Source organism: Marmota flaviventris, chromosome 10 (assembly GCF_047511675.1).
Source record: "Marmota flaviventris isolate mMarFla1 chromosome 10, mMarFla1.hap1, whole genome shotgun sequence".
Lineage (NCBI taxonomy): Eukaryota > Metazoa > Chordata > Mammalia > Rodentia > Sciuridae > Marmota > Marmota flaviventris.
Genome location: NC_092507.1, coordinates 10,031,009 through 10,056,390, shown reverse-complemented (window position 1 = coordinate 10,056,390; position 25,382 = coordinate 10,031,009). Strand labels below are relative to the sequence as shown.

The window sequence follows — 25,382 nt, the reverse complement described above, 5'->3', positions numbered from 1 at the left end:
AAAAATATTTTTTACTAAGATAGCCACCATCTCTGTACCTTGGCTATAAACTCCTTTTTAGCGGCCTCAAGGTTTAAGTGACTCATTATTTGCATAAGTGATCTGTTCAAACCCTGTGCAGTGATCTGAGAAGGAAACCCCTTTGGGTCTTCTTTTCTTTTTCTTTTTTCTTTGTGGTGCTGGGGTAGAACCCGGGGCTCTGCATGTGAGGCCAGCGCTCTACCCCTGAGCCACATCTGCAGGCCCCTGTGGGTGTCACCTGCCTGCAACCAACAAGGTAGCTTTGTTCTTAAGTCCCCAGGCTAATAAACACACGTCCAAACTTTAAATGTTTTTCCTTGGAAAAAAGAGAGTTTAAAAAGGAGAAAGACCACTGTTCTCTGCTGTTTGCAGATGGGATCATTTTTTTTTTAATGAACATACCTTCCCAGGGTGTGACTTATATTTTGGCCCTGGAAAAATACTATGTCCTTTTTTGGGAAATCCTCACACCCACAGTTGGGACCATTTGCTGCGCACGCTTTGCTCCGAGTCCCGTTGGAAGCCGAGCCAGGAGCTGGTTTTCCAAGAACCATCCCTTCAGCATCCGGCACAGACCACCGTGCTCAGGCCCCCTCGGCCTCTGAATGGAATCCCACCGCGGAGCGAATGAATGTCAGCTGTCTCCACAGCAGCTCCCAGGGAGTGACCAGCCGGTCCTCACAGCCAAGTGGCCTTGGTGGGCTGCAGATCCTCTTGGAGCCAGGAGCCCTCCTTGGGGGGTCAGTGACCCTGACTTCTTGGCAGAATCGGAAGAGCCCCGTGCAGCAAGGGGTGCACCCTGCCCGCCGACTGTCTTCCCTGCCCTTGTCCCTGAGAGTCCCAGAGTGCCTTCTGGGGAAGCAGAGCAGAGTCCCAGAGTTAGTCTGCAGACCAGCCTCTGGCTTCTCCATTTCGTAGCTGTCCCCAGCCCTGCTGTGGTGGCCTAAGGACCCAGCTTCCCCTCTGCACTCAGAATCTGGATGAATGTTGGAGCTGCTTCCACACATGCGACCCACCCACCCCCAGAGCCCACTTGCCTAGGAAGGCAAATGAGGACACCTGAACACCTAAATAATGTCCTGGCCACCGTCACCCTTCCTGCCTGAATGCAAGAGTCCCCCTGGCCCAGGCTGCAACCCTCAGGTGATAGGTGGGGACAGGGAGACTTCCTCTTGAGAAGGCCAGTCTGATGGCATCCATCGAGAGGCCACCATGTCTGCTCAGCTTGGCCCAGGACAGCATGGCGGCCAGTGGCGCTGCCTGGCCCCTTGGGGGACCACCTCAGGCCATTCCTGCCTGCCCAGGAGCTTGATCGGGAAGTGCCTGTTTCTGGAGGTGCTCACACACTGAGCTTCCTTTCAGCCCCCAGCACACGACAGGGCCACCCTGCCTGTCCCAGAAATGCGAACCATGCCCGCTGCCGGGGACCAGGCCTAGTCCCATGGACAGGCTGAGGACCAGCCCTCTAATGTCTGCCTCCAGTGTCTTCCCTGGACTCTAAGACCTCCCCTTCCTCAGGCTCCCTCCACTCGTGTTTAGAAACTTGAGCAGCTTCCCTGGGGCAGGGCTGCCACTGCCCAGCCACAGCAGCCGCGGCCCCGGAGCAGGCGCAGGATGGACGTCGAGGAAGCTGGAAAGTCCTAGGGCTCCTGGGAGGCTGTGGACTCGGCACACACCCGAGCCTTCACCTCGGAGGTGAGAAAGGCAAGGACCTCCTCAGGGGCTCTATGGTGGCCCCATGGGACAGGTCCCTTCCTCCCTGTGAATCCTCTGTCCCCACAGATGAGGCCAGAGCTAAGGTTGTCACTCGTCATTAAATAACAACCTTGGCCCAGGCCCCTCAACTGTGGCCCAAAGAGATGGACACAGGGTTCCCAGGTCAAGAGCTACAGCAAGTGACCAGGCTGGAGGGCGAGTCCCTGGGAGTGGGGAGGCGGGGCAGAGTGCAGCTGGTCCACAGCGGAGCCCACTGTGCTGGACTTTCAGAAGCACCGCAGCTGTCTAGCTGGACATCTGGGGAAGCTTTGAAGTAGACCCTTGTTCATAGAGACCCCAGGGGATGCCTGCAACCACAGAGGGTGCCCAACCCCACTTATTCCATGTGTTCCCTGCACATACGCACCTATGGTAAACCTTAATTTATAAATTAGTCACAGTGCCCAGCACAGTGGCCACACATCTATAATCCAAACTACTCAGGGGGTTGAGGCAGGAGGATCACCCCTGCAAGGCCAGCCTGGGCAACTTGGTGAGACCCTGTCTCAAAATCAAATAAAAAGGGCTGGGGATATGGCTCAGTGGAGTGCTTTCCTAGCATGGGTGAGGCCCTTGATTCAATTTCCAGAACTGTAAATAAATAAATAAATTAGACACAATAAGAGGTCAGCAATACTCCTAATAAAATATAATAAGTCTAGCATTATACTACAATAGAATTTATTTAGCCAGGTGTGCTGGTGCACGCCTGTAATCCAGAGATTCAGGAGGCTGAGGCAGGAGGATCACAAGTTTGAGGACAGCCTCAGCAACTTAGCGAAGCCCCCTAAGCAACTTAGCAAAATCCTGTCTCAAAAGAAAAAATAAAAAGGGCTGGGGATTAGGCTCAGTGGTAAAGCCAGATTTTGTACTAGCAATCCCCAGTACAAAATAAACAAACAAACAAATGAGTAAATGTTATTAAAACTCGTGAAGTGTTTATCTCAGGAATTTTCCATTTAATGTTGCCAGAGTATGGTTGACTACAGCTAACTGAAACCATAGAAGGTGAAGGACTGGTGGGGGGAATATTGTACCCAAGGGTTAGGATGCTAGAGTCACAAAATATTCAAGCAGAGCAGAGTATCTCCACTCTACCTGAGCACCTGGGGCACTTGAGTGGGGCCTGCTGCTCACCCCAGTGGCCCTTAGCCCATGATGCTGTCCTGAGGTCCTAATGTAAGGGTCCGGCGAAGCATCGGAGAAAGAGACCACCAAGTGACCACTCATGCAATTGGCAGAAGGGGATTTATTGAACCAGCATGCTGGGGCTCCATGCCCACTCAAGAAGGGAGAACAGCCCAGAGCCCTGAGCAGGGGCTGAGCACTGCTTAAGTACACTTTTTGGGGAGGGCGGGGATTTTACATACATCACAGTCTCCTTTAACAAATCATCATACACCGCGGGAAAATCAAACAACAATTCTTAGACTTGATTAGTACATACATTGGCGGGAACAGGTCAGGCTGGAGTGATAGGTCATTCCTAAGGAGGGGGTTACATTCAAACTGATTGGTCCAGGCCCTGCAATGCCTACGTGACAAGCTACACAGGGTCTTGAATGCTATAAATCAACTAAATAGCCAGTAGGGCATTGTCTTAACTGCCTCAGGAATTTAACCCAGGCTTTGCAGTTTAGAAGCAGGTTTACAATGCCTGGTCCTTTACATTTTAACTCAGGCCTTGCAGCTTAGAAACTTTACAATGCCCGGTCTTTTACCCTTTAACTTTTACACTTTAACTTCAATTTCTTTTACCCTTACACTAAAGGGACCTGCTTCTGTCCCTCTGCCCATTATTAGCACCCTGAAGCCCCCCACCCACCTTGGGGTCCTTGCATAATTCCAGCTGGTCCCAGCCACAGGACCCTTGCTCCTGCTGTCCTCTCTATCTGGGAGGCTTTCCCTCAAGTCTTTCCTCTGTCTTGGCATCCAGATCTCCTCTCAAGGTCACCCTCTCAGAGAGGCCCTCCCTGCCAACCCCAGGCAAAGAAACCCTCCCCTGTCACCCTCTGTGATGGTTAGTTTAAGGCATCAGCTTGCCTGGGCTAAGGGCTACTCAGCGGGCTGCAACAGCGCCCTTTCTGGGGGTGTCTGGCGGAGCCTGGCCTTTCAGTTGGTGGATGGTGGCTCCTACCCAGTGAGGACAGTCCTTGTCCCATCAGCCGAGGGCCTGGACAGAACAAAAAGGCAGAGAAAAGGTGAACTCACTGGCACATTCTTCTGGAGCCAACACCCTTCTCCTGACCTTGGACGTCAGACCCCAGGTTCTCCAGCATTCTGACCCCCGAACTTGTGCTGCCAGCTCCCCTGACCCCCAGGCCTTTGGACTTGGACTGAACCACAGGCTTCCCAGTGTCTCCAACTTTCTGCACATCATGGGACATCCCAGCCTCCATGATCACCTGAGCCAGCTCCCCTAAGGAACCCCTCTGTCACCTCTCGGTCCCTCCCTCCTTCTCTCTCTCTCTCTCTCTCTCTCTCTCTCTCTCTCTCCTCTCTCTCAGGTTTGGATAAGTGGTGGGTTGTGGATGGCAGGTGGGTGGGATGAATGGATGGGTGATAAATTCCTGCCCTTTGCAAGGATTTAAAAGCTTCACATCCTGTGTGAGGCCCAGGGACAGGGAGATTCACCCTCCCTACATTAAAGGAAAACTTCCCTCTCTGCCTTACAAAGGGCACGGCCCTGAGCCTGGGGCTCTGGGAGCCGCTTATGTTTCCTTCCTTGGTAGTTGCCTGTCTCTGTCATAGCTCAGGCTGCTAGGACACCTGGCCTTCCCCCAGAGCCGTGGTCAGACTGCCACGTCATCAGGCCAGCCCCTCGCCCTTGGCACTGCTGGCCCTGGCACCAGCGCTGGATGATGAGTGATTTTCATTTGTGACCATCTGACCCCTAATTACTTCTGTTAATTACTTGGACAGGATTTCCATATAAAAGCAGCTTAAAACCTAGGGAAGTGGGAGGGGGTGTTCTTCATCTGTCCTTGTCCACCACCTGCCCCTCCAGGGAGGAGACTGGACACAGCTTAGGTTATTTTATACCCCAGAGATCGATTCTTGCAGATTCTGAGCCTGGCTGAGGTCAGCCTTTCGTCTGATGGACTCCCTCAAAGACCCGATGCTCTGCTAATCCCGTGTCTTCTAAAGTGACTGATTTGCTTGTCCAGGGGGGGATGAGTGTGATAGTGGGAAGGAGGGAGAGGGAGGGCAGAGGTCCCGGTCCACTGTGCAGTGTGGAATTAACTGCTCTTGTTACTTGTGGTCCCCCTCTCTGATTTCCACCAAGGAAAGGCCCTCCAATAGCAGCCCTGACCCTGTACAGAAGTCCACGGGGGACACAGCTGGGCCTAGGGGGGTTGCTCAGTGGTAGAGCACTCAGCAGAATGCGTGAGTTCAATCCCCAGCACTCTCCCCACAACACACACACACACACACACACACACACTCACACTCACAAGAACAATAGCCTACAGCTCCTACCACCCCTCAAACATCTCCTGACACAGGGCTACTATCTTGGCCCCTCCTCTAGTGCAGAAAAGCAGGGCACCAAAGATAGCAGGAAACAGTTTTATTTGGTGCAGCCAAGTTCAGAGGGCACAGCTTTCACTGTAATCAATTAATTTCCTGAACCCCGAGTTCAGGCATTTTCAGAACTTTATACCCAGCATGTAAGGGGAGGAGCTCAGAAGTTTACATAAAAGCAGCTTTTTCTTTCCCTGTGCTGGGCAAGTTAACCCTTCAAGGACAACACCTGAGAAGGGGAGAGCTTCTTCTCCCTTTTCTCTCCTCCCCTGCCAGCTGTTACCATGGAGCCCAGGTGGTAACTTCTCTGATCTTAAAAATGTAGACATCTCTGTGAAGCCCAGCTCAAGGCCAGAGGCCTTGTTAAAGGATTTATCTTTTTATTATCACATTTTGCATTTGCGGACACACTTCTATACTGTACTACTATACTGGATGCATGTTTGTGGAAAAGAAGTATAGGGGCCTCGAGCACCTGGGTGCTGATCTCCCCCAGGCCAGTGGCCAAGTAATAGAGCAGCAGGAAAATAGGAAGTTTACCTCCATTGAACTCTTTTGTAGAGACTCTTGCTCTTAGTTTTAAATCAATTATGGTGAAGATTTCTAGAGAAGCTTAGTTCAGGTTTTCTGTGGAGGGCGGGTGCCACTACCTACGGGTACCAGATCCTTTGGTCTGTTCTTTCCTCTCATTCCCTCCACTTTTCCTGCCTAAGCCCTCCCTGTCCTAGAGGCTTCGTACGCAAGACCAGTTCACTCATTCATTCAGGATTTGTTAAGTGGCCACCCCAGCTCAGGCTCTGGTCAGGCAGCAGGCCATCAGGCCTCCACTGTGGTGGTTTCCTGCCAGAGAAGACAAGTACAGGGGCAACCACTTGTCACAGGTATGATGACATCAGGAGGTCCCAGAGCAGGAGCCATCCCAGGGTCATGGCTCAGGGGTCAAGGAAAGAGTCGCTGGTGAGATCTGTGGAATACTCAGCAATAAGGGGTCCGTCCAAATGTCTGGAGATGGCCAGACTCCGGCAGGACTTGCAGTAGTGGGAGGCCAGGCCCAGGGGTGGTGGAGACACTGAGCACTGGGACAGCACCTGCCCCGAAGCCGACCCCCCTCAGAGCATCTACATAAAGGGCTTAGCATAGTGTCCTCTGTCCCTTTGAGATGTGTGTGAAATTCATGCCTGCACCTCAAGTGTGTCTCTGTCAAGGACTTGGGCACCAGCTCTTTGACATGTGTTCAGGAAAGGTGGGGCCTCTGCCTCCAAGCCTCACAGGAGGGTGGGACCCTAACTTCTGTCATTGCCAGCTGCAGACCCTGGGCTAATCACACTCTCCTTGGCCAATGTTGCGTGATTCTTTACTTCTCTGACTCCCCTGAGCCCTCGACCGCCCCCTCCTTTGTGCAGCCTCTAAAATGCCCAGTGGTGTGAGCTACTCAGGAGGCTGAGGCAGGAGGATCGCAAGTTCAAGGCCAGCCTGGACAACTTTTAGTGAGACCCTGCTTTAAAAACAACAACAACAACAACAACAAACCCCCCAAACCTGAGCATCCCTGGGTTAAAATCCTCAGGACTGCAAATAAAATAAAATGCCTGGTGACCTCTGCACAAGCCAGAATGGAGGTCCGCTTTTGCCCCGCAATAAAAATCTGCTTTGTCTAACTAAGCCTGTTCTTGTTTCTCTTTGATGTTGTGAGAGGGACATTGTGAAGAGAGCATGGGCTGCCCAGGCTAAGTGGGAGGGTTCGGAGCAAGGGGGCAGGGGGAGGATGTTCTAGGAGAGAATCAGGGAAACCAAGGGAGGCTCAGAAGAGCTGGAGTGGAGAGGGGAGGGGGTCGCTGGGGCCCTTGGTCCCCCCTGGCTCGGGTGTTCCTCTGCCCTGTGGGCAGCGTGTCCACGCATCCCCATGACCGCCTCTCAGGGGCACAGGGCGCCTCCTGCTTCCCTGGGGCTTCTCTTCCCTCCTGGATCTGCCCTACCAGGGTCCCACCCCCTCTCTGCTGGGCTGCTTTGGGGCTGTCCAACCCTCTCTGGAGACCAAGAGGATGCAAACCACAGGGCTTCTTCCTTCTCTTAAAAACTGGGATGTGGTCACACACCTAACGCTCATTCTTCTGTTCACCTTGGCGCTGGGGATGGAGCCCAGGACCCGGAGCTTGCTGCGCTCTCCCCGAGAGCCACTCGCCAGCCTGGAAGCTCAGCCTTCGCAACAGTGCAGCCAGGGGCCCTTAGCATCACGCAGCTGTCCCCAATGTCCAGCTTCAGAACAGTTCATCTCCATGCCCAACAGCAGTGACCCCCATGCCCCTTCCCCAACCCCTGGCAGCCACCCATCTACCTCTGTATCCACTTCCTATTCTGGACAGTTCCCAGGAGCTCTTTCCTCAGCATCCACTATGCGGAGCCCACACCTTGTTTATCCCTTCTGTGGGACCTGGACATGGGACACCTCTGCCCCTGGGCGGCTGTGAGTGGTCTGCTGAGGGCGCCCGTGGACTGGAGTGTCTCCTGAGCACGCTGTCCGTCCCCCCAGGTGAATCTGTGAGGGTGGAATCTCTGGGTCCCCTAGTGACTCCCGGAGGTGCCTCTGGGAACAAAATCTGTGCCCTTTTCCACTAGCCACAGACAAGGGTTCCGATTTCTCTGTGTGTTCAGTGGCCCTTGTTGCTGTGTTCTGCCATCTCCAGGGGTGTGAGGTGGCATGTGGTCTGGTGTGGCCTGGGGTGGTGCGAGCTGCCATGGAGCTCCCTTGGGAGCTGGGGAGAAGGCCTCATGAGCCCTTGAGCACACTCCTACCAAGGACTCTCAAGGAACTGCCACTCCTTTCTAAAGCTCCAGGGAGGGCAGGTCACCAGAGCTGCCTGGCTCCCAGGCCTGAGGCTGCCAGCTGGGCTCTTTCCATTCAAAATCTACTTGGTAAGAGGCTCCATGAGTCTTCCCGCTGTGGTGCGTCCAGCCTCCACCATCCCAGCCTCTCCTCAGTGTGGCCCTGTCCTCAACCACACCCCACAGGGGTCAGGAGGGACAGTGGGGCAAGGAGCAGGCTGGGGGCAGCAGGAGGCTGCAGGAGGGAGCTGCTCCCTCCCTCCCGGCTCTTTATACCGGTGCTGCCTCCACTGCCGGCCCCCATCCTCTACTGCAGTCCCCACTAGTGAGATGGGCACTGGCCTCCCAAGGCAGCCATGTTGCCTAGCAAGAGGAGACTTCCCCGGGTCAGGCTCTGCCCACCCCACCACCGCTGCCCAGCTTCACAGTGCACAGGGGCAGCCTTCTATGGCACTTGCCCTCAAGCCAACACAGTGTCCACCAGGCTGACACCCCTTCCCACAGGGGCGTGAAGAGAAAAAAAAAATGCCCCTGGTTTGTAGTATTTGACCGTCTCTGTGTCTTGGCCAATGTCAGGCTACCAATGTGAAGTTACAGCAGACTCAGGAAGACAGGAGCATAACTGGACTCAGCCACAGGGGGGAGCCATGTCCAGAGGCCTGTGCCCTCTCCTGGCATTCTCTCAAGCCCATGCCAGAGACTAAGGGTAGGGGTGACTGGGGTACAAAAGCCCACTCCTTGGACTTAAGGTGGGACAAGTCCTGGGAGACAGTGCGTGCTCCAGGGTCCCCCAGGGATAGGGCTGAGCCTGGACGCTCCTGGAACCCCGCTGGTATTCATTTCTTCCTCTCCTGCTTCCCTCACTCTGTTTCTGGTTTCTCCCCAGGGCTGCATCATTCTTTGTGGTGAGGCTGTCCTGGGCACCCAGCATCCCTGGCCTATGCCCACCAGATGTCAGTAGCATCCTTCCCCAGATGAGACAACCAACAATGTCTCCAAAATCTGCCCAATGTTCCCCGAGGGGAGGATTGGCCTTCACCCATGCCCCACCCTAAGACTTGAACTCTTCAACCTTGAAATAATCCCAGCTACTTGGGAGGCTGAGGAAGAAGGATTGCAAGTTCAAGGCCAGCATCAGCAATTTAGAACCTGTCTTAAGATAAAATAAAAAGGGCAGGGGATGTAGTTCTGTGGAAGAGTGTGCCTGGGTTCAACCCAGCATGCCAAAAAAGAAAAAGAAAAAAAAAAAAAACAGGTGAAGGGTTGACTTTGGGTTTACCAAAGAGAGCAGGACATATGGGTGAACACTTTATTTGAATTTATTTGATCCCCAGAATTTTATTTAGAGAAAGTATCCCACTAAGTTGATTAGGGCCTTGAAACCCACGGCATCACACTACTAGGCAAGTGCTCTACCACTGAGTTACATCCCCAGCCCTGGGAAATGAATTCTGCCAAGAATCTTGTGAGCTCAGAGTGGTGAGTAGGAAGGATGGAAATACAGGACAGAAGTAAGGGAAGAGAGGGATTTTGCCAGGAGGGCTGGGGATGCAGACTCCTCTCGGCAGTGGCGTTGGCCCTATCTTCCATGAGAACAACAGTTCTGCCCTGCTGGCCTCAGGCCTGGGGCCTTCCTCCCAGGACAGCCCTGTCTTGCAGAGAACTCTACCTGCATCTGGGAGCCTGAGTTGCCCTTAGTCCTCCTCCACTTAGTCCTTAGGCCAGTGCAGCATATTTTGGGGTAATGTGTCTTGATCCTTCAGAGCAAGCACAGACAGGGCACAGAAATAATGAACTTGAAACAGTTAATGACCTTACTAACATCATACAAGTTCAATGGATATTGCAGATACACTCAGTGCGAATTTATTGCCAATGCCTCATGGTCTTCAAGGCTGCTGTTATCAAATATGTATGTTTTCTGTCACTTTAAAATAACTTGCATTTTCTAGAACTTTCCTGTTCTGTTTGGTTTGGCTTCTTTCACTCAGTATGACTGTTTCAAGGTTCATCCTTATTACACATATTAAAAGTTCATTCTTTTTATTGCTAAGGAGCTTGTCTATTTTTCAGTGCTGGGGACGGAACCCAGGGCTTCCATCCTGCTAGGCAAGCCCCCCACCCCTGAGCCCCCCTCCTGTCCTTACTGCTGCATAGACTTGAGGGCTCTGACAGTGATCAGGTCCTTTGATCTCTCCAGGCCTGTTTCTCCAAAGGGGCAAATGGACAATGGACTCTTGAGGAAATGCTACCTGGATACCTCTGTGTCTTTCTTCCTGAGTTCAGAACTCATGGCACCAGGTGCAGCAACTGTTTACTTGTATGCTAGAGCCTGTGTGGTTTCTGCCTCAGCACCAGAAAGAAAAAAAGAAATCTGTTAGTTCCTGATTTGGAAAGTGAGTGTCGGAGTCTCCAGGATTCTGCAGCCCTCTACGTCAGGCAGGGGCCTCCGACCGCAGCCCTCCGTCAATGGGCAACTCGTGGCCTGAGCAGCCACAGGGGCTGGGAGGACAGGGTTGCGGACACAGAGAGGATCCACTGAAAGCCCAGAGTCAGCTCACCGTCAATTCTGCCCTCCCTTCCGCTGGGATCTTGAGTGAGGACTATAGATAGTGTGTGGGGTTACAGCCGAGGATGGAAGGCAACCAGAGAGCAACCCCTAGCCCAGAAAAGAAATATGTTAAAAGGAGAAGAAACAGAAACAAGAAGCATTTCCACATCTCATGGGCAGCCCTGGCCCCGAGTTTCGTTCCCAGTGGTTCCACAGCACGTCTGTTTGGGCAGGGGAGGAGACAGGTGGTGAACCTCCTTGCCCAGAGCAAGTCCTGGATAGACATGGCTGGTGAGGGTGCTCAGTGGTGGGGCAGCCCAGCATGCACAGGGCCCTGGGTTCCATCTCAGCCCTGGGATCAGGGAGGGTGGATTAAGGAAATAAGTTACAGCTGGAACCTTAGAACTTTCAAAGTAGAGAAGATGGGATGGGTGGAGGCAGCGCTGAGCCCAGACCCACGTGGCAATGTGTCCTTCCCTTGACCTAGAGAGCTACAGCTTAATGGCCACATCCCTGTACCTGCCAGGGAAGCCCTGCTGCCACTGGGAGCTCCTAGCACAGGCCAAGTACTTTCCATAGTTTTCAAATCTCCATGCCAGACTGGTCCTACTAGCTGCTTTTCCCTTGTGGACACTGGTGCTCACGAGGGAAATCATGTGCCCAGTGAGACACAGCCAGTCCAAGGGCTCTGGATCGAATGGGCAGGAAGCTTCACAGTGGTTCCCTGGCATCCACAGGACAATGACTTTTCTTTTTTCTTTTTTTGTAATGGGGATTGAACCCAGGGGTTCTCTACCACTGAGCCACATGTCCTGGCCTTTTACTTTTTTAATGAGATAGGGTCTCCCTATTGCTTAAGGCCTTGCTAATAGCTGGGGCTGGCCTTGAATTTGAGGTCCTCCTGTCTTGGTCTCCACAGTCACTGGGATTACAGGCATGTGCAACCACACCCAGCGCTCCTTATTATTATTATTTATAAGGAATTGAGCCTGGTATAAGCGAGTGAGACTGGGGCATTTGCTAATGAGCTACATCCCCAGCCCTGCACTGAGGAATAGAATATAAATATGCTGGAGTGCTGCTGAACTGGGCCCTGGAGAGGAGCCTAACACACCTGGCAGGCTGTGCTTCCTGCCCTTTGGGAGCCACTGTCATGTAGGAAGCTCAGCCCTCCTGAGACCACCAGGCTGGAAAGTGCACCCAACAGGGGGAGGCCCTGGTGAGCAACAGGCCACATACAGAGAAGACCAGAGGGCACTGTGGTACATAGCTGTAATCCCAGCAACTCAGGAGGCTGAGGCAGGAGGACCACAGGTTGCAGGCCAGCCTTAGCAAATTGAGACCCTGTGTCAAAATAAAAAAATAAGGACTGGGATGTAGCTCAGTCATAACACTATGTATTAAGCACCTGTGTAGCTAGGCAGGGGGGTCAGGTAGGGTCCACATGGATGAAGATGGCAGGTGAGTCCCTGTCTCTGGGGCTGGCCACCTATAAAAAGCAAGAATGTGCAATGTGGCCAACTGTGATCCATTCCTTCTATGGAACAACCATGGGTGGTCAACGGGGTATTCAGGGGGGGCCTCTGAGGTGATGCCAACTCAGACCTGGAGGAGGAGCCAGTCTAGTATTGGGGAATAGGGGGCATATGGGGACAGCAGAGAGCCCCCTGCCTGCCCCTTCCACAGCCAGAGCTAGTCACCACAGTGGTTGAACCCCTGCTCCAGCAGCTGCTCCTGCCTGGCAAGTAGCAGATTTTCACCCCAAGAGGGAGAGAGAGCCAGTCTGCTTGAAGGAGAGCGACCTCGGCAATATGCTGCAGATGCAGAAGGTGACAGCGCTTTGATCTTTCTCCACACTCCTCCAAATGGTGGCCTGGCCACAATTCTGTAGATCTGAGCCCCTTCAGAACACTCGTCCACTCGTTCTGGAAGCTGCAGATGCTTGGAGCAAGGAGAGAGTTATTTGATGGCAAAAAGAACAGTCGAGAAATGGTTTGGTTAAATCCACAGGAAGGGGGTCCAGGAGTGTCCTGCTTTATTGATCACACTGGGCAGATTGTCAGCAAATGACCAAATAAAAAAATCCATTTTGAGCCCCCACCAAACAGAAAACAATCCTAGTCTTGAATCCTCTTCCTCAGTTATGCCAGAAGGTAGTCTTGAACCTCCAGTGGTGTCTGAATTAGGCAACTGGAAGTCCTTTTACATAGCCTGGTCACACAGTGCAGACTAAAATTCTAAAATACCTGGGGTTTCTGTCCTCTGACCTTGGCTACCGTTGTCTGATCTTTCTGAGTTAACCTCCCCCTTCACTTCCCTGAACAAATCTGCAGGCAGCACCAGGCTTACAGGACTGCTGGTCTGTCTTGGTAGCTCAGACTTGCTTCTTGGCCCTAAGCAGAGGCACAGAAAAAAAGCAGGGCTTCAAACCCAGCAAGGAAGGTATGGCAGTTATGTCCCATGCTTCCAAAGGATTTCAAATTAGCAGCCGGGTGTGGTAGCACACACCTGTGGTCCCAGCAGCTTGGGAGACTGAGGCAGGGGGATCAAGTTCAAGGCCAGCCTCAGCAACTTAACTATGTCCTATGCAACTTGGAACCTGTCTTAAAAAGGGTTGGGGATGTGGCCTAATTGTTGAGCACCCTTTGGTTCAATACCATTCCCCCCCCCCCCACAAAAAAAAATCATATTAGTGAAAATTTAGTACATTTTTATTATGGAATAATAGATCCAAAAACCAAGTAGCATAGTAAAATGAAGGCCCTTATACCTCTCTCCTGAAGGCCAACCCTAACCCATTTTTCAGGGGTACTGGGGATTGAAGCCAGGGCATTTGACCATAGCTACATCCCAGCCCTTATTTTGAGATGGTCATCCTGAGTTGTCAAGACTGGACTCAAACTTGAAGACATACGCACACATGAATCCCATCAGAAATTTATAAGAAGCATTTCTTGAGGTTCTGGAGAACAAACTCACTCTACCTGAGCCTCACCCCCAGGCCAAGAAAGCTAATGTGTTGTGCATGTCAACAATCCCCTGCCTACCGAATTGCCACTGAGTTTCAGGCAATAAAATCTGTACGTTTGAAGTGAAGAATACAATTGTAAGAATAAATCTGGATGTCGTGGACAGGCCTGATGTCCTTCACCAGCTGAATTAGCTCATTCTGAACCTGGTCAAATTTCATGGGGTTGATCTCAGTCCAAGAATCCCCGAGGATTTCGTCAAAGATCTCCAGAGGGGCAGGGTACTTCACTTGTTCCAGCGGCAGGCTAGCGGTGTGGCTCAGCAGGTTCTTAAGAGCAGTCAGGGGGATTTGGTTCCCACAGAAACTGAAGGTTTTGAGCTGGGAACAGTGACCCAGGGCTGGTGAGATGACATTTAGCTGGGACTCTGTTATCTCACAAAACTCTAAGACCAGGGTCTCAAGGGTGTGTGCCACCTTCTCCAGCAGGACCCGGAGGGGCTCAGGACTCATACCTTTCATGGAAAAAGAGCTGAGATCCAGACACTTCAGTTGATCAGTGCTCGGACACAGGGACAGATGCTTTAAATCCTTCTCCTTGAGCGGACAATCTCTCAGCGAGAGTGTTTTCAAGGGGGTCCGACTCCTGGAGAGAAAGCAAAGAGTTACTTCTGGAGAATGAAGGCACCACGTGGATACAGTGGGAAATGGTAGGTGAGAACTGTCTAATCCCAAACCCAAGGTCGCCCTGACCTTCTGATGATGGTGGACCCCCAGGACACTGTGGGTTGCAGAATCTGCTCCTACACTCATCCATTTCAGGGTGAGCCTTTCACCACCACTTGAGTGACCAGGTGGGTCCATCATCTCTAAGGCTCCTCCCCTGACTGCCAAGCTGAAGGCCACAGCTCTGGCCACAGGAGGTCAGGGGGAGTCATGTACGAAGGACAAACCCAGGCAAGATGAAGGAAACCCACCGGGGTTGTCCACCTGTGGGGCTCACACCTTGTACCCTCCATCCCTGCTCCTCACCCTCCAGTCCAGAATCACCACCTGAGGCTCAGAGCAGCCTTCCCCAGGGGGGCATTGGGGGCGGCTCCTCTGCTCTCCGCTGGAGAGCACAGAGCTTCCCTGTCGCAAGGTGCAGGTGAGGGGGCTTCCCTCCTGCAGCGCCCTCTCCTCTACCCCTTCTCCCACCTCCTTCGCTGGACAGGCCTCCCAGGGAAGTAACCCCACCCACCCTCACTAGCTCCTGTCCCCCCAGCTGGCTTCCCTACATGGTGGCACTTCCCAGACCATGCACCCCGGTTTAGCCCTCTGCTTCTGTGTGGGTGGTGATGAGACCGTCCTTCAGGACTGAGCAGGGACCAGAACCTGAGGTCACTCGGTCACTGTCCAGCATCTCCTTCCCTGACATGGCTAGTGGCCAGGGCACAAGCCCTGTAACTGCTCGGTAAGCAAAAATGGCTTTTGCGGCAATGCGCACCCCTCGTGCTTACAGGAGGATTTTGTGCAGCATTCCGCAGAGGAAGAAGACGTTGTTCACGTAGAGCTCGTGGAGTTTGTTCACCTTCCGCAGTTGAAAGCTGTATCTATGGGAATACCACCTGTTTTTGGATCGCTTGGTGAAGACCTGCGGGCTCATGTTGGAGAAATGGAGGACTCGAAGGTTCCTCATCTTGCTCAGGATAAAACAAAAACGGAACATTATTTCCAAACTCCAGTGGTCAGCATTCACCTCCAGTTCCCGCACGTAGTAAAAGGACACAGTCCTCCGGATTGTATACTCTGAGTAGCAACCATTGACCTGGAGCTTCTTGCAGTATATACGGACCACCCTCCTTGCTTTCATCACCCACTCAGTGAGGATGTAAAGTAATCTTGGGAAGACTGTGTCCGGACAGAATTCTATGAAGATCTTCAAGCGTGGCTTCGCTGCTCTTTGGCTGCATTTCTCTCTTTCCTTTGGAGACGTGGCCTCTTGTGAGCAGGCACCCAGTGGGGCTCTGGACCACTGATTGGGGCAGTCCTGATTCATTCGAAAATCGATTGCTTTCAGTTTCCATTTCCTATGGAGAAAATGGGAAGGAGGCTCGAAAAATAGACAAAGACACGCCGGGTTCCAACCTGTGCATTAGACCCCAGTGAACCCCTTGTTCTGGGTGGCTGCTCCTCTGCTCTCTTGTTTTTCTCCATGTCCTTTCTCCTTGAATCCAGCCAGGGACCCTTCCTGTGGAGGGGGCAGGGCAGCCTCCTCCCTGGCACCACCTGGTCCACCCTTCACCCTGCCCTGCCTCCCCCCACCCCAAGTCTCTTCCTGGGCCCCCCTCACCTGGGGTGAACCTTGTTGAAAATCAGCGAGCTTAGCCCATACAGTAGAGTTCTTAAGGCCGTCAGATCTCCTGTCTTCACCAGGTAGTCCACATGCAGACAGGCCAAGGGGCAGGACAGCACCATCTTCTTTAGCATCTCCTTGTGACCCCCCATTATAGCCTCCTTGTACAACTGCAGGATGAGCACCCTGGGCAGGTACTCCAGATTGGGGATGGGCAAGTCCTTTTCACATAGTACGTTCTGTATCACCAGTTCCTGGAGTGTGGGTACGGTCTGGAAGCTCATCTTGTTGAATCTGCAGGGAACAGAGGCACCCTTTCAGGCCAAGCCTGAAAAACCCCTTCTCATCCAGCCGAGGTCCAAATCCTGGTAAGCCACAGCTCTGTGGTGGTGGGGATCAAATCCCCAGTATCCAGGTCCACCTCTGGTCCTCCCAACTCTAATCCCACTGGTTATCAAGGAGTCTGAAGGCTCACCAGTCCCCCTATGGACAGGTGACTCATCCTCACTTTTGAGATCCTGGGGAGTGAACCAAGGGCTGAATGCTTGCCAGGCAAGTGCCTTACCACTGATCCACATCCCAAACCTAAACCTCACTTAGGACCACCTTAAAGAGAATGGAAATGTCACAGGGCCAATGCCCAGCCTGGTGGCACAAGCCTGTAATTCTAGCAACTTGGGACACTGAGGCGGTAGGACTACAAGCTCAAGTCTAGCCTCAGCAACTTAACAAGACCCAAGGCCCTTGTGAGAGATCCAATCAGAATAAAAAATTCAAAGGGCTGCAATGTGGCTAAGTGGTAAAGCACCCTGAGTTCAATCCCCATTACCAAAAAATAATTTAAAAAAATGAGAACCTCAAGTTCAAGGGCAGACTGGGAAACTGAGCAAGACCTTGTCCGAGGCTCAAGATGTTGTTCAGTGGTAGCGAGCTTGCCGAGCATGTGAGACCCTGGGTTCAATTCCCTGTACCACACATGCACACACAAAACCATAAACATATGTGGACATGTACAGATGTAAATCTAGATATAGCTATAGCTTAGGAGCTGTGCTGAGGGTGGTAGCTCAGTGATATAGGAGGTTACTGAGCCCACATATAGCCTTGGGTGAGATCCCCATTGGACCCTAAAAATGAAAATCAGAACTTTTGGTTGCTGAACTTAGAGGAAGTTTCTTTGGGGTTCCTGGTTTCAGAGGTTCATTCCATGGACAGCCAGCTCCATTGCTCAAGAGGCAGAAGAACATGACCAAACAGAGCCTCAGAAAAGCTGATCAGTACCAGGCAGCCTGGAGGTGGTGGGCACGGTGCCAAGAAACTTTAACAGGGGTTCACGGGATGCTTTCATTATATCCCTTGTGGCTTTGAAACTTACATGTTTCTCCCCCCACCCCTGCATCTTCTTTTCTCTATCCTCTTTCATGATCTCCCTGATGTCCTTCCTGATCTCCCCTTCCTAATCCCATTTTCTTGAATCACCTCTATAAAAGCCCGCTGTTCCTGAGGATAGGCAGAAGCACAGGCTTTGGGACACTAGTCCCTGTTTCTTCTTTGCTACCAAAACAATAAACCTTTTTCCTTTTTCTCAATATCTTGTCATTGCTATTGGATCAGCATGGAGGATGGGGCCAAGCCTTTGGTTGCAAAAATATAAACCCAAAGACACATCCACAGGGATCTATTTCCTCCAGCTACACCCCACCTGCCTAGAGTTTATCACCCAGTTTATCATGGGTGATTAAACTCTAAATAGATGAATGTACTGATTATGGATCTTATAACCCAATCGTCTCACCCCTTTCATTAACACTAGAACCTTTGGGAGAATACATCCTATCCAAACCGTGACACCAAAATCTAGTAATAAAACATTGATATAAAATATATACATCACACATATGCGCACATATTCCTTTGTTTTGCAGTGATGGGGTTTGAACCCAGGTCCTCATACTAGGCAAGTCTTCTAACACTGAGCAACACCCTCACCCTGTTTTAAGCTCTAAAAATAAAATATCTTGTAAAACCACAATACCACAAATTCCATGAACTGTCATTTAAAGTAATATAGACTACATATGAAAATTGTCAAGACAATTCAAAATCAAATAGATAGCTCTCGCTTAACAATTTTGCACTGGGTCAGGCGCAGTGGCACACACCTGTAATCCCAGCAGCTAGGGAGGCTAAGACAGGAGGATCTTGAAAGCCAGCCTCAGCAATGGTGAGGCACTAAGCAATTCAGTGAGACCCTGTCCAAGCAACTCAGTGAGACCCTGTCTCTAAATAATATATAAAAATAGGGCTGGGGACGTGGCTCAAATGGTCAAGTGCCCCTGAGTTCAATCCTCGATGCCCAAAAAAGAAAAAAAAATCATTGGGTGCAGTGGTGCATGCTGGTAATCCCAGCAATTTAGGAGGCTGAGGCAGGAGCATCAAAAGTTTAAGGCCAGCCTTAGCAATTTAGGGAGATTCTAGGCAACTTACGGAGGCCCTGTGTCAAAAAAAAAAAAAAAAAATGTAAAAGGTGCTGGAGATGTGGCTCATTTGTTAAGCAGCCCGGAGTTCAATCCTGAGTCCACAAAAAGTCAAGTTGCAGGTCAGCCACAGCACCTTAGAAAGACGTTGACCAACTTAGGTAGATCCTGATTCAAAATAAAACACGGGTCTGTGGAGATGAGATGAGGCTCAGTGGTAAAGCATCCTTGGGTTCAATCCCTAAAGAAGCAGCAGCAGAAGTGGTGGCAACGTGGGCTGCAGTCACCAGGGCAGACTGGCTGTGGTAGACAGGGTGGCGCATCCTTAGGGGGGCTGTCACTTACCCTCTCTGCACGTCTGGATGGAATGGTCTGGCTCTCCAAGTGTCAACAGATCCAGGCAGTGACTCTTGGTCCAGGATTCTCTGGAGCCTTCTCTGGCTGGTCTGAAGCTTTTATTCCTCCTCCCCAAACCCCTCCCTTCCAATCAGAAGCTCATATCTGACTAGATTATTGAATCTCATCCAATTAATCCTGGTTGGATTTTCAGCTTATTGATTGGTTTTAGCAGATCTCCAGGCAGGAAGGGGAAGGGATTCTGGGTGGGGTGGAGATCCTCTCAGGGATTTCTTTCACAGAGTTTCATTCACAGGGTCACCCTCAGTTCTGAGCATGAGACACAAAGGACTTAATCTGATATTGGACTCAGAGAAACACCTTAAAGCTCATTGTTCAGGGGTCCGTGGCCACACTGATATTGTGAATATGTTCTAGAGTTAAAACCTCTCAGGTGTGATGGCTCACTTCTTTAATCCCATCTATGCCAGCAGCCCCAGAGGCTGAAGGAGGGCAATCCCTAAAGCAAAGAGCTCCAAGCTAGCCTGGTCAGCAGGGTGAGAACCCATCTCAGAAACAAAAACAAAAATACTTTATGAAGCCGGGCGTGGCAGCACACACCTCTAATCCCAGTAGCTCTGGAGGCTGAGGCAGGAGGATTGCAAGTTCAAGGCTGGCCTCAGCAATTTTAGTGAGGCCCTGAGCAACTCAATAAGACCCTGTCTCAAAATAAAATACAAAAAGTGGCTCAGTAGAAAAGAAATTGGAAAAGAGTTGCTAGAGACACTAAAAACCAGCCTCTACTTCAGAGCAAAGCCTGCCCAAGGAAGGGATATGGCCTTTGTCCTTGGAAAGACCCACAGAGCACTCCTAGGCACATTCCCACCCTGCTAAGTTGTTTATGTACAAATAACAGGAGAGATATGCTGAGCCAGGTGTCCCTGACTCAGTCAGGCTAGGTTGGGACCCATAGCAACCCCCTAGCAGCCACCAATCAGCATGAGACAGGGAAATACCTGGGATGCCAGATGACCCTCCCAGTAGTTTATGGTGTTGGAAAACCATGTAATTCAGCATGAACACCCCTCTTGGCTTAAACCAATCAGTTCAAATGAATCCCCTTCTTGTAGTAACCAATCACCCCTACCCAACTTGTTCCCGCCAGTGAATGTGCTAATTATGTTTTAGAGTTGTTGTTTGATTTTCCCGGGGTGTGTGATGATTTGCTAAGAGATGCTATGATGTGTGTGGGGGTCCTTGCCTTCTCCAAAGAATGTATAAAACTGCTGCAAACCCTGGGCTTCAGGCTTCTCAGCATCACCAGTTGCTGTGTGCGCGTGGAGGACTGAGCTAGCTCGCAATAAACACCTCTTTGCTGCTTACATCCTGGTCTCTGGTGGTCTTTGAGGGTCCCAAATTGGAGCATAAAAACACAACAGAGACTCCTAAAACCTCTCGCTACCCTCGAGGACAGGGAGGGAGAAGCAGTCTTTTGTTCCCTTACAAGGTAAAGGATGTTTCAGGGGGATCAGCTCAGCAAACTGGCTTGAGAATAGTGTCACCTGTAAGGGTAAAAGAAATTGAAGTTAAAGTGTAAAAGTTAAAGGGTAAAAGACGGGGTGTTGTAAAAGTTTCTAAGCTGCAAGGTCTGAGTTAAAATGTAAAGGAGGTATTGTTAGGTTTCTATGCTACCTGCAAAACCCGAAATTTCTGTAGCTGTTAAGACAATGCTTAGAACCGCCCAGTAAATATTTCCCCTGACTATTTGGTTGTTTAGGGCTCTGTGTGGTCGCACATAGTCATTGCAGGGCCTGGACCAATCAGTTTAAATGTGTACTCTCCTTAGGAATGACCTATCACTCCAGCCTGACCTGTTCCCGCTAATGAATGAACTAATCATGTTTAGGAGTTGTTGTTCAATTTTCCCGTGCCTAATGATGATTTGTTCTGATGTATACAAAGCCCTCCGCCCTCCCCAAAAAGTGTACTTAAGCAGTGCTCAGCCCCTGCTCGGGGCTCTGGGCTGCTTTCCCTTCTTGAGTGGGCACGGAGCCCCAGAATGCTGGTTCAATAAATCCCCTTTCTGCCAATTGCATGAGTGGTCACTTGGTGGTCTCTTTCTCTGACGTTTCGTGGGACCCTTACATCACCAAATATGAGCTGGGACCTGAGACCAGAGAGCAGCTTTGACTACCAGCCCTGGGAAGGCCACTTTTCCATGTCTGAAGCCACTGAGGGTGGAAGCTGTGGGTACCTCTCAGGATGTTGGGGAGCAAGAAATGTAGGTCAAAGTGTGAGTCCCTCTCATCATGGCAGCCACCACCTGGAGCCTTTCAGTGTCAGGGTTCTTCCTATAGGGGCATTTCCCAGGCAATGCTGAGCCCCACAGAGTGCCAGGGTCCTTTATCCTATAAAAGCAAAGTCTAAGGAACAATGACATTTTAAAGAGTGTTCAATAATAGCGAGGCATGGTGGTACAGGTCTGCAGTCTGAGAAACTGGGGAGGCTGAGGCAGGAGGATTGCAAGTTTGAGGCCTGCCTCAGCACTTGAATTTAGTAAGACCATCAGCAGCATATCAAGTCCAAGTTTAAAAATGAAAAGGACTGGGGAAGCCAGGCACAGTGGCACATGCCTATGATCTCAGTGGATCAGGAGGCTGAGACAGGAGGATCTTGAGTTCAAAGCCATCCCTGGCCCCTCCTTACATAGAAAATAACTTTGAAGCTATCAATCTAATTCAAACTCTCCTCTTGTTGCCTTTGGGGGGTTTTGTGGTACTGGTTTCTGTGGAACTCAGGAGTGCTCTACCTCTGAGCTATATCCCCAACACTTTTTGATTTTATTTGAGAAAACCTTCACCAAGTTTCCCAGGCTGGCCTAGAGTATGTGATCCTCCTGCCTCAGCCTCCAAAGTGGCCAGGACTACAGGGAGGTGTGCACCATCAGGCCCAGTTTTCTGTTTTATTTTGCAGTGAGCAACTCCTGTACCATAGAGCTACATCCCCACCCAATATGGGTATTTTCTTTTATTCTAATGAACACTCTTTTCTTGTTTCAGGAAAGAACGTTCCTAAAGCCATAATGTTCAATATTAAAATCTAATACATTAAAGATAAAAAAGTTTATTTGAGTAAAAAGCAATCCATGAACTGGGGAACTCCACATTGAAAGAAATTCCCTGGCCAGGTGCGATGGCACACACTCCTAATCCCAGCAACTGGGGAAGTTGAGCAGGAGGATCACAGCCTGGGCAATTTAGCAAGGCCCTAAGCAACTTAGTGAGAGCCTGTCTCAAAATAAAACAAAAAGGGCTGGGAAGGTAGCAGAGTGCTCAAGCCCCTGGGTTCAATCCATAATATCAAAAAAGAAAAAAAATATATCCTAATAAATACAATTATATTTATATATTTTTTTTATAAATGACATGATTTAACCAACTAATAAATCAATGGTGGAGGCCTGCTTATCTGATCAAAACCTCGTGTTTGTTCTTCAAGGTGTTTAAATTTGGGGTGATGCCAGGCATGGTGGCACACGCCTGTTTTCACAGAGACAGGAGAGGCTGAGGCAAGAGGATCACAAGTTCATGGGCAGCCTCAGCAACTTAATGAGGCCCTCAGCAACTTAGCAAGACCCTGTCTTAAAATAAAATATAAAAGCTGAGCATGGTGGCACACACCTGTAATCCCAGCGGCTCAGGAGGCTGAGGCAGGAGGATCGTGGGTTCAAAGCCTTCCTTAGCAACAGGAAGGATGCTGTTGCGCTAAGCAAATCAGTGAGACCCTGTCTCTAAATAAAATACAAAATAGGGCTCGGGATGTTGAATGCCCCTGAGTTCAATTCCTGGTTAAAAAAAAAAAAAAAAAAGAAAAAGAAAGAAAATTGAGGGTGGTAGTGCTTTGTTTACAGGAAAACATCACTTTTCATCAATTAGGGTACAAGTTTCTTTCTGTTGAATAGAATAAAATAAAAGAAAGCAAGAACTACTATGAGCCCAAGTTATTCACCTCAGATCACACTGCTGGAAGAGCATCCAAAGTATTATTAAAATGCTCAGGGGACCTGGGCGGAGCTCAGGAACTGTGGGTCCTTGTCACAATTTATGTCCTGAGTAAACTACAGAGAATACCTGGGTGCTCTGGTCGGCCTCTGGGGCTGGCATCCACTTTACTGCCAGTTCTGGGAATCTCTGGTGCACCCCAGTCCCCGGGCAACCCATGTGGGACCTTCCCAGAGCCAGCCCACATTGTCCACCAGAGGCACAGCCACAGTGGTGTCCTGCCAGGCGTCACAGAGCCCCTGCTGCACGTTCCTTGGAAGCATTTATTTTCTCTGCAGAGCCGCAGCCTCTGCTGCTCCTGCTGTTTCCCCCTGGATCTGCTTTTTTAAAATTGATTTTATAGCATTTCAGTCAGTTGTGCATATTTAACCTGAGTCTAGTCATAAAGAAATATCAGTCAATTGTACCTTGAGGTACAGACTCTCGTAATCCCAGCAGACTCTCTAAATAAGCTAATATTATGAAAAATTTTTGAAAATATTGAGGGAACATCTAGTTCATTCATTTTATTATTTTTTATTCTATTTTTTTATACACAATGGCAGAATGCAGTCATTCCATATTACACATATAGAGCACAATTTTTCATATCTCTGGTTGTATATAAATTATGTTCATGCCAATTTGTGTCTTCATACATGTACTTTGGATAATGATGTCCATCACATTCCACCATCCTTGCTAATCCCCTGCCCCCTCCCTTCCCCTCCCACCCCTCTGCCCTATGTAGAGTTCATCTATTCCTCCCAAACTCCCCCTCCCTACTCCACTATGAGTCTCTCACCTTATATCTCAGAAAACATTAGAATGGCCTTTGTTTTTTGGGGATTGGCTGACTTCACTTAGCATTATCTTCTCCAATGCCATCCATTTACCTGCAAATACCATGATTTTATTCTCTTTTATTGCTGAGTAAAATTTCATTGTGTATATAGGCACATTTTTTTTTTTTAATTTATTCCTGCTCCAATGCTGAGGCCTGGAGCCCTGTGCGGGGTCACAGTGCTGGTGATTTCTGTGGAAAGCAGCTGTTTAGGAGTCCTTGAACACTCTCTGTGATGCAGTATTCCAACTAGGTGAGATCTGGACCACAGACTGACAAAGAATGCTGCCTCCCTCTGGCCCACCATCTTCGTTCTCCCCACCCTTTTTATTTGTTATTTTTTTTAAAGAGAGAGAGACAGAGAGAGAGAGAGATTTTTTTTTTAATATTTATTTTTTAGTTTTCGGCGGACACAACATCTTTGTTTGTATGTGGTGCTGAGGATCAAACCCCGGGCCACATGCATGCCAGGCGAGCACACCACCACTTGAGCCACATCCCCAGCCCCTCCCCACCCTTTTTAAATGCTGGTGATGGACCCCTGTGATGCTTTACCCCACTTAACTACCTCCCCAGTCCTTTCATTTATTTTGAGACAATTTCTGGCCAAATTGCTAAGGGCCATGATAAATTGGTGAGGTCAGTCTTGAATTTCCAGTCCTCCTTCCTCAGCCTCTGATGTGGCCACTGTTCTAGGTATCTGCCACCACACTTGGCTCTAACACTGTTTTTTTTTCCCTAAGCCGCAGAGAGAGGTTTATTTGGTAAAGTAGATACAAATTCTAGGGAGAATGGTGCAATATCAAGGAAAATGCCTTTGAGGTAAAGCAAGGAATACTCACTCAAGGTGAAAAACCAGCCTCTACCTCAGAGCAAAGCCTGTCCAAGGAAGGGACTTGACCTTTGTCCTTGGAAAGACCCACAGAGCACTCCTAAGCACATTCCCACCCTGCTAAGTTGTTTATCTACAAATAACAGGAGAGATATGCTGATCCAGGTGTCCCTGACTCAGTCAGGCTAGGTGGGGACCCATAGCAACCCCCTAGCAGCCACCAATCAGCAGGAGAAAGGGAAATACCTGGGATGCCAGATGACCCTCCCAGTAGTTTATGGTGTTGGAAAACCATGTAATTCAGCATGAACATCCCTCTTGGCTTAAACCAATCAGTTCAAATGAATACCCCTTTTGTACTGACCAATCACCCCTACCCAACTTGTTCCCGACAGTGAATGTGCTAATCATGTTTTAGAGTTGTTGTTTGATTTTCCTGGGGTGTGTGATGATTTGCTAAGAGATGCTATGATGTATGTGGGGTCCCTGCCTTCTCCAAAGAATGTATAAAACTGCTGCAAACCCTGGGCTCGAGGCCTCTCAGCATCACCAGTTGCTGTGTGCATGCGGAGGACCAAGCTATCTCGCAATAAACACCTCTTTGCTGTTTACGTTGATCTTGGTCTTTGGTGGTCTTTTGGGGGTCCCGAATTCGAGCATAACAAAGGCAGAGTGCAGGCTATCTCCAGAGGGAGAGAAAATCTCTGGCACTAGTTTTATTTTTCACTGAAGAAGAAAGCTGAGGTTCAAGCATTAAATCTTTCACTTGTGTTAGTTCTGCGGAAAGTGGTGAGTTAGGGGCTTTACAGATTCCAGAAGAATCTTCAGATTCACATTTGGATTTCTTGCTGGGAGCCTGCCAGCCCTGAGACAAG

General features: G+C 50.1%; 1 protein-coding gene across 1 annotated transcript; it reads right to left on the bottom strand.

Annotated features, from left to right (window-relative positions):
- Window positions 1-13,739: 13,739 nt before the first annotated feature.
- On the bottom strand, window positions 13,740-17,401 carry LOC139707364 (PRAME family member 12-like). Its single transcript, XM_071618578.1, has 4 exons — window positions 17,370-17,401; window positions 15,976-16,272; window positions 15,143-15,712; window positions 13,740-14,289 (listed from the first exon to the last, which is right to left on the bottom strand). Exons 1-4 carry the CDS (start codon window positions 17,399-17,401, stop codon window positions 13,740-13,742), a joined length of 1,449 nt encoding a protein of 482 aa, XP_071474679.1.
- Between the last annotated feature and the right edge of the window lie 7,981 nt (window positions 17,402-25,382).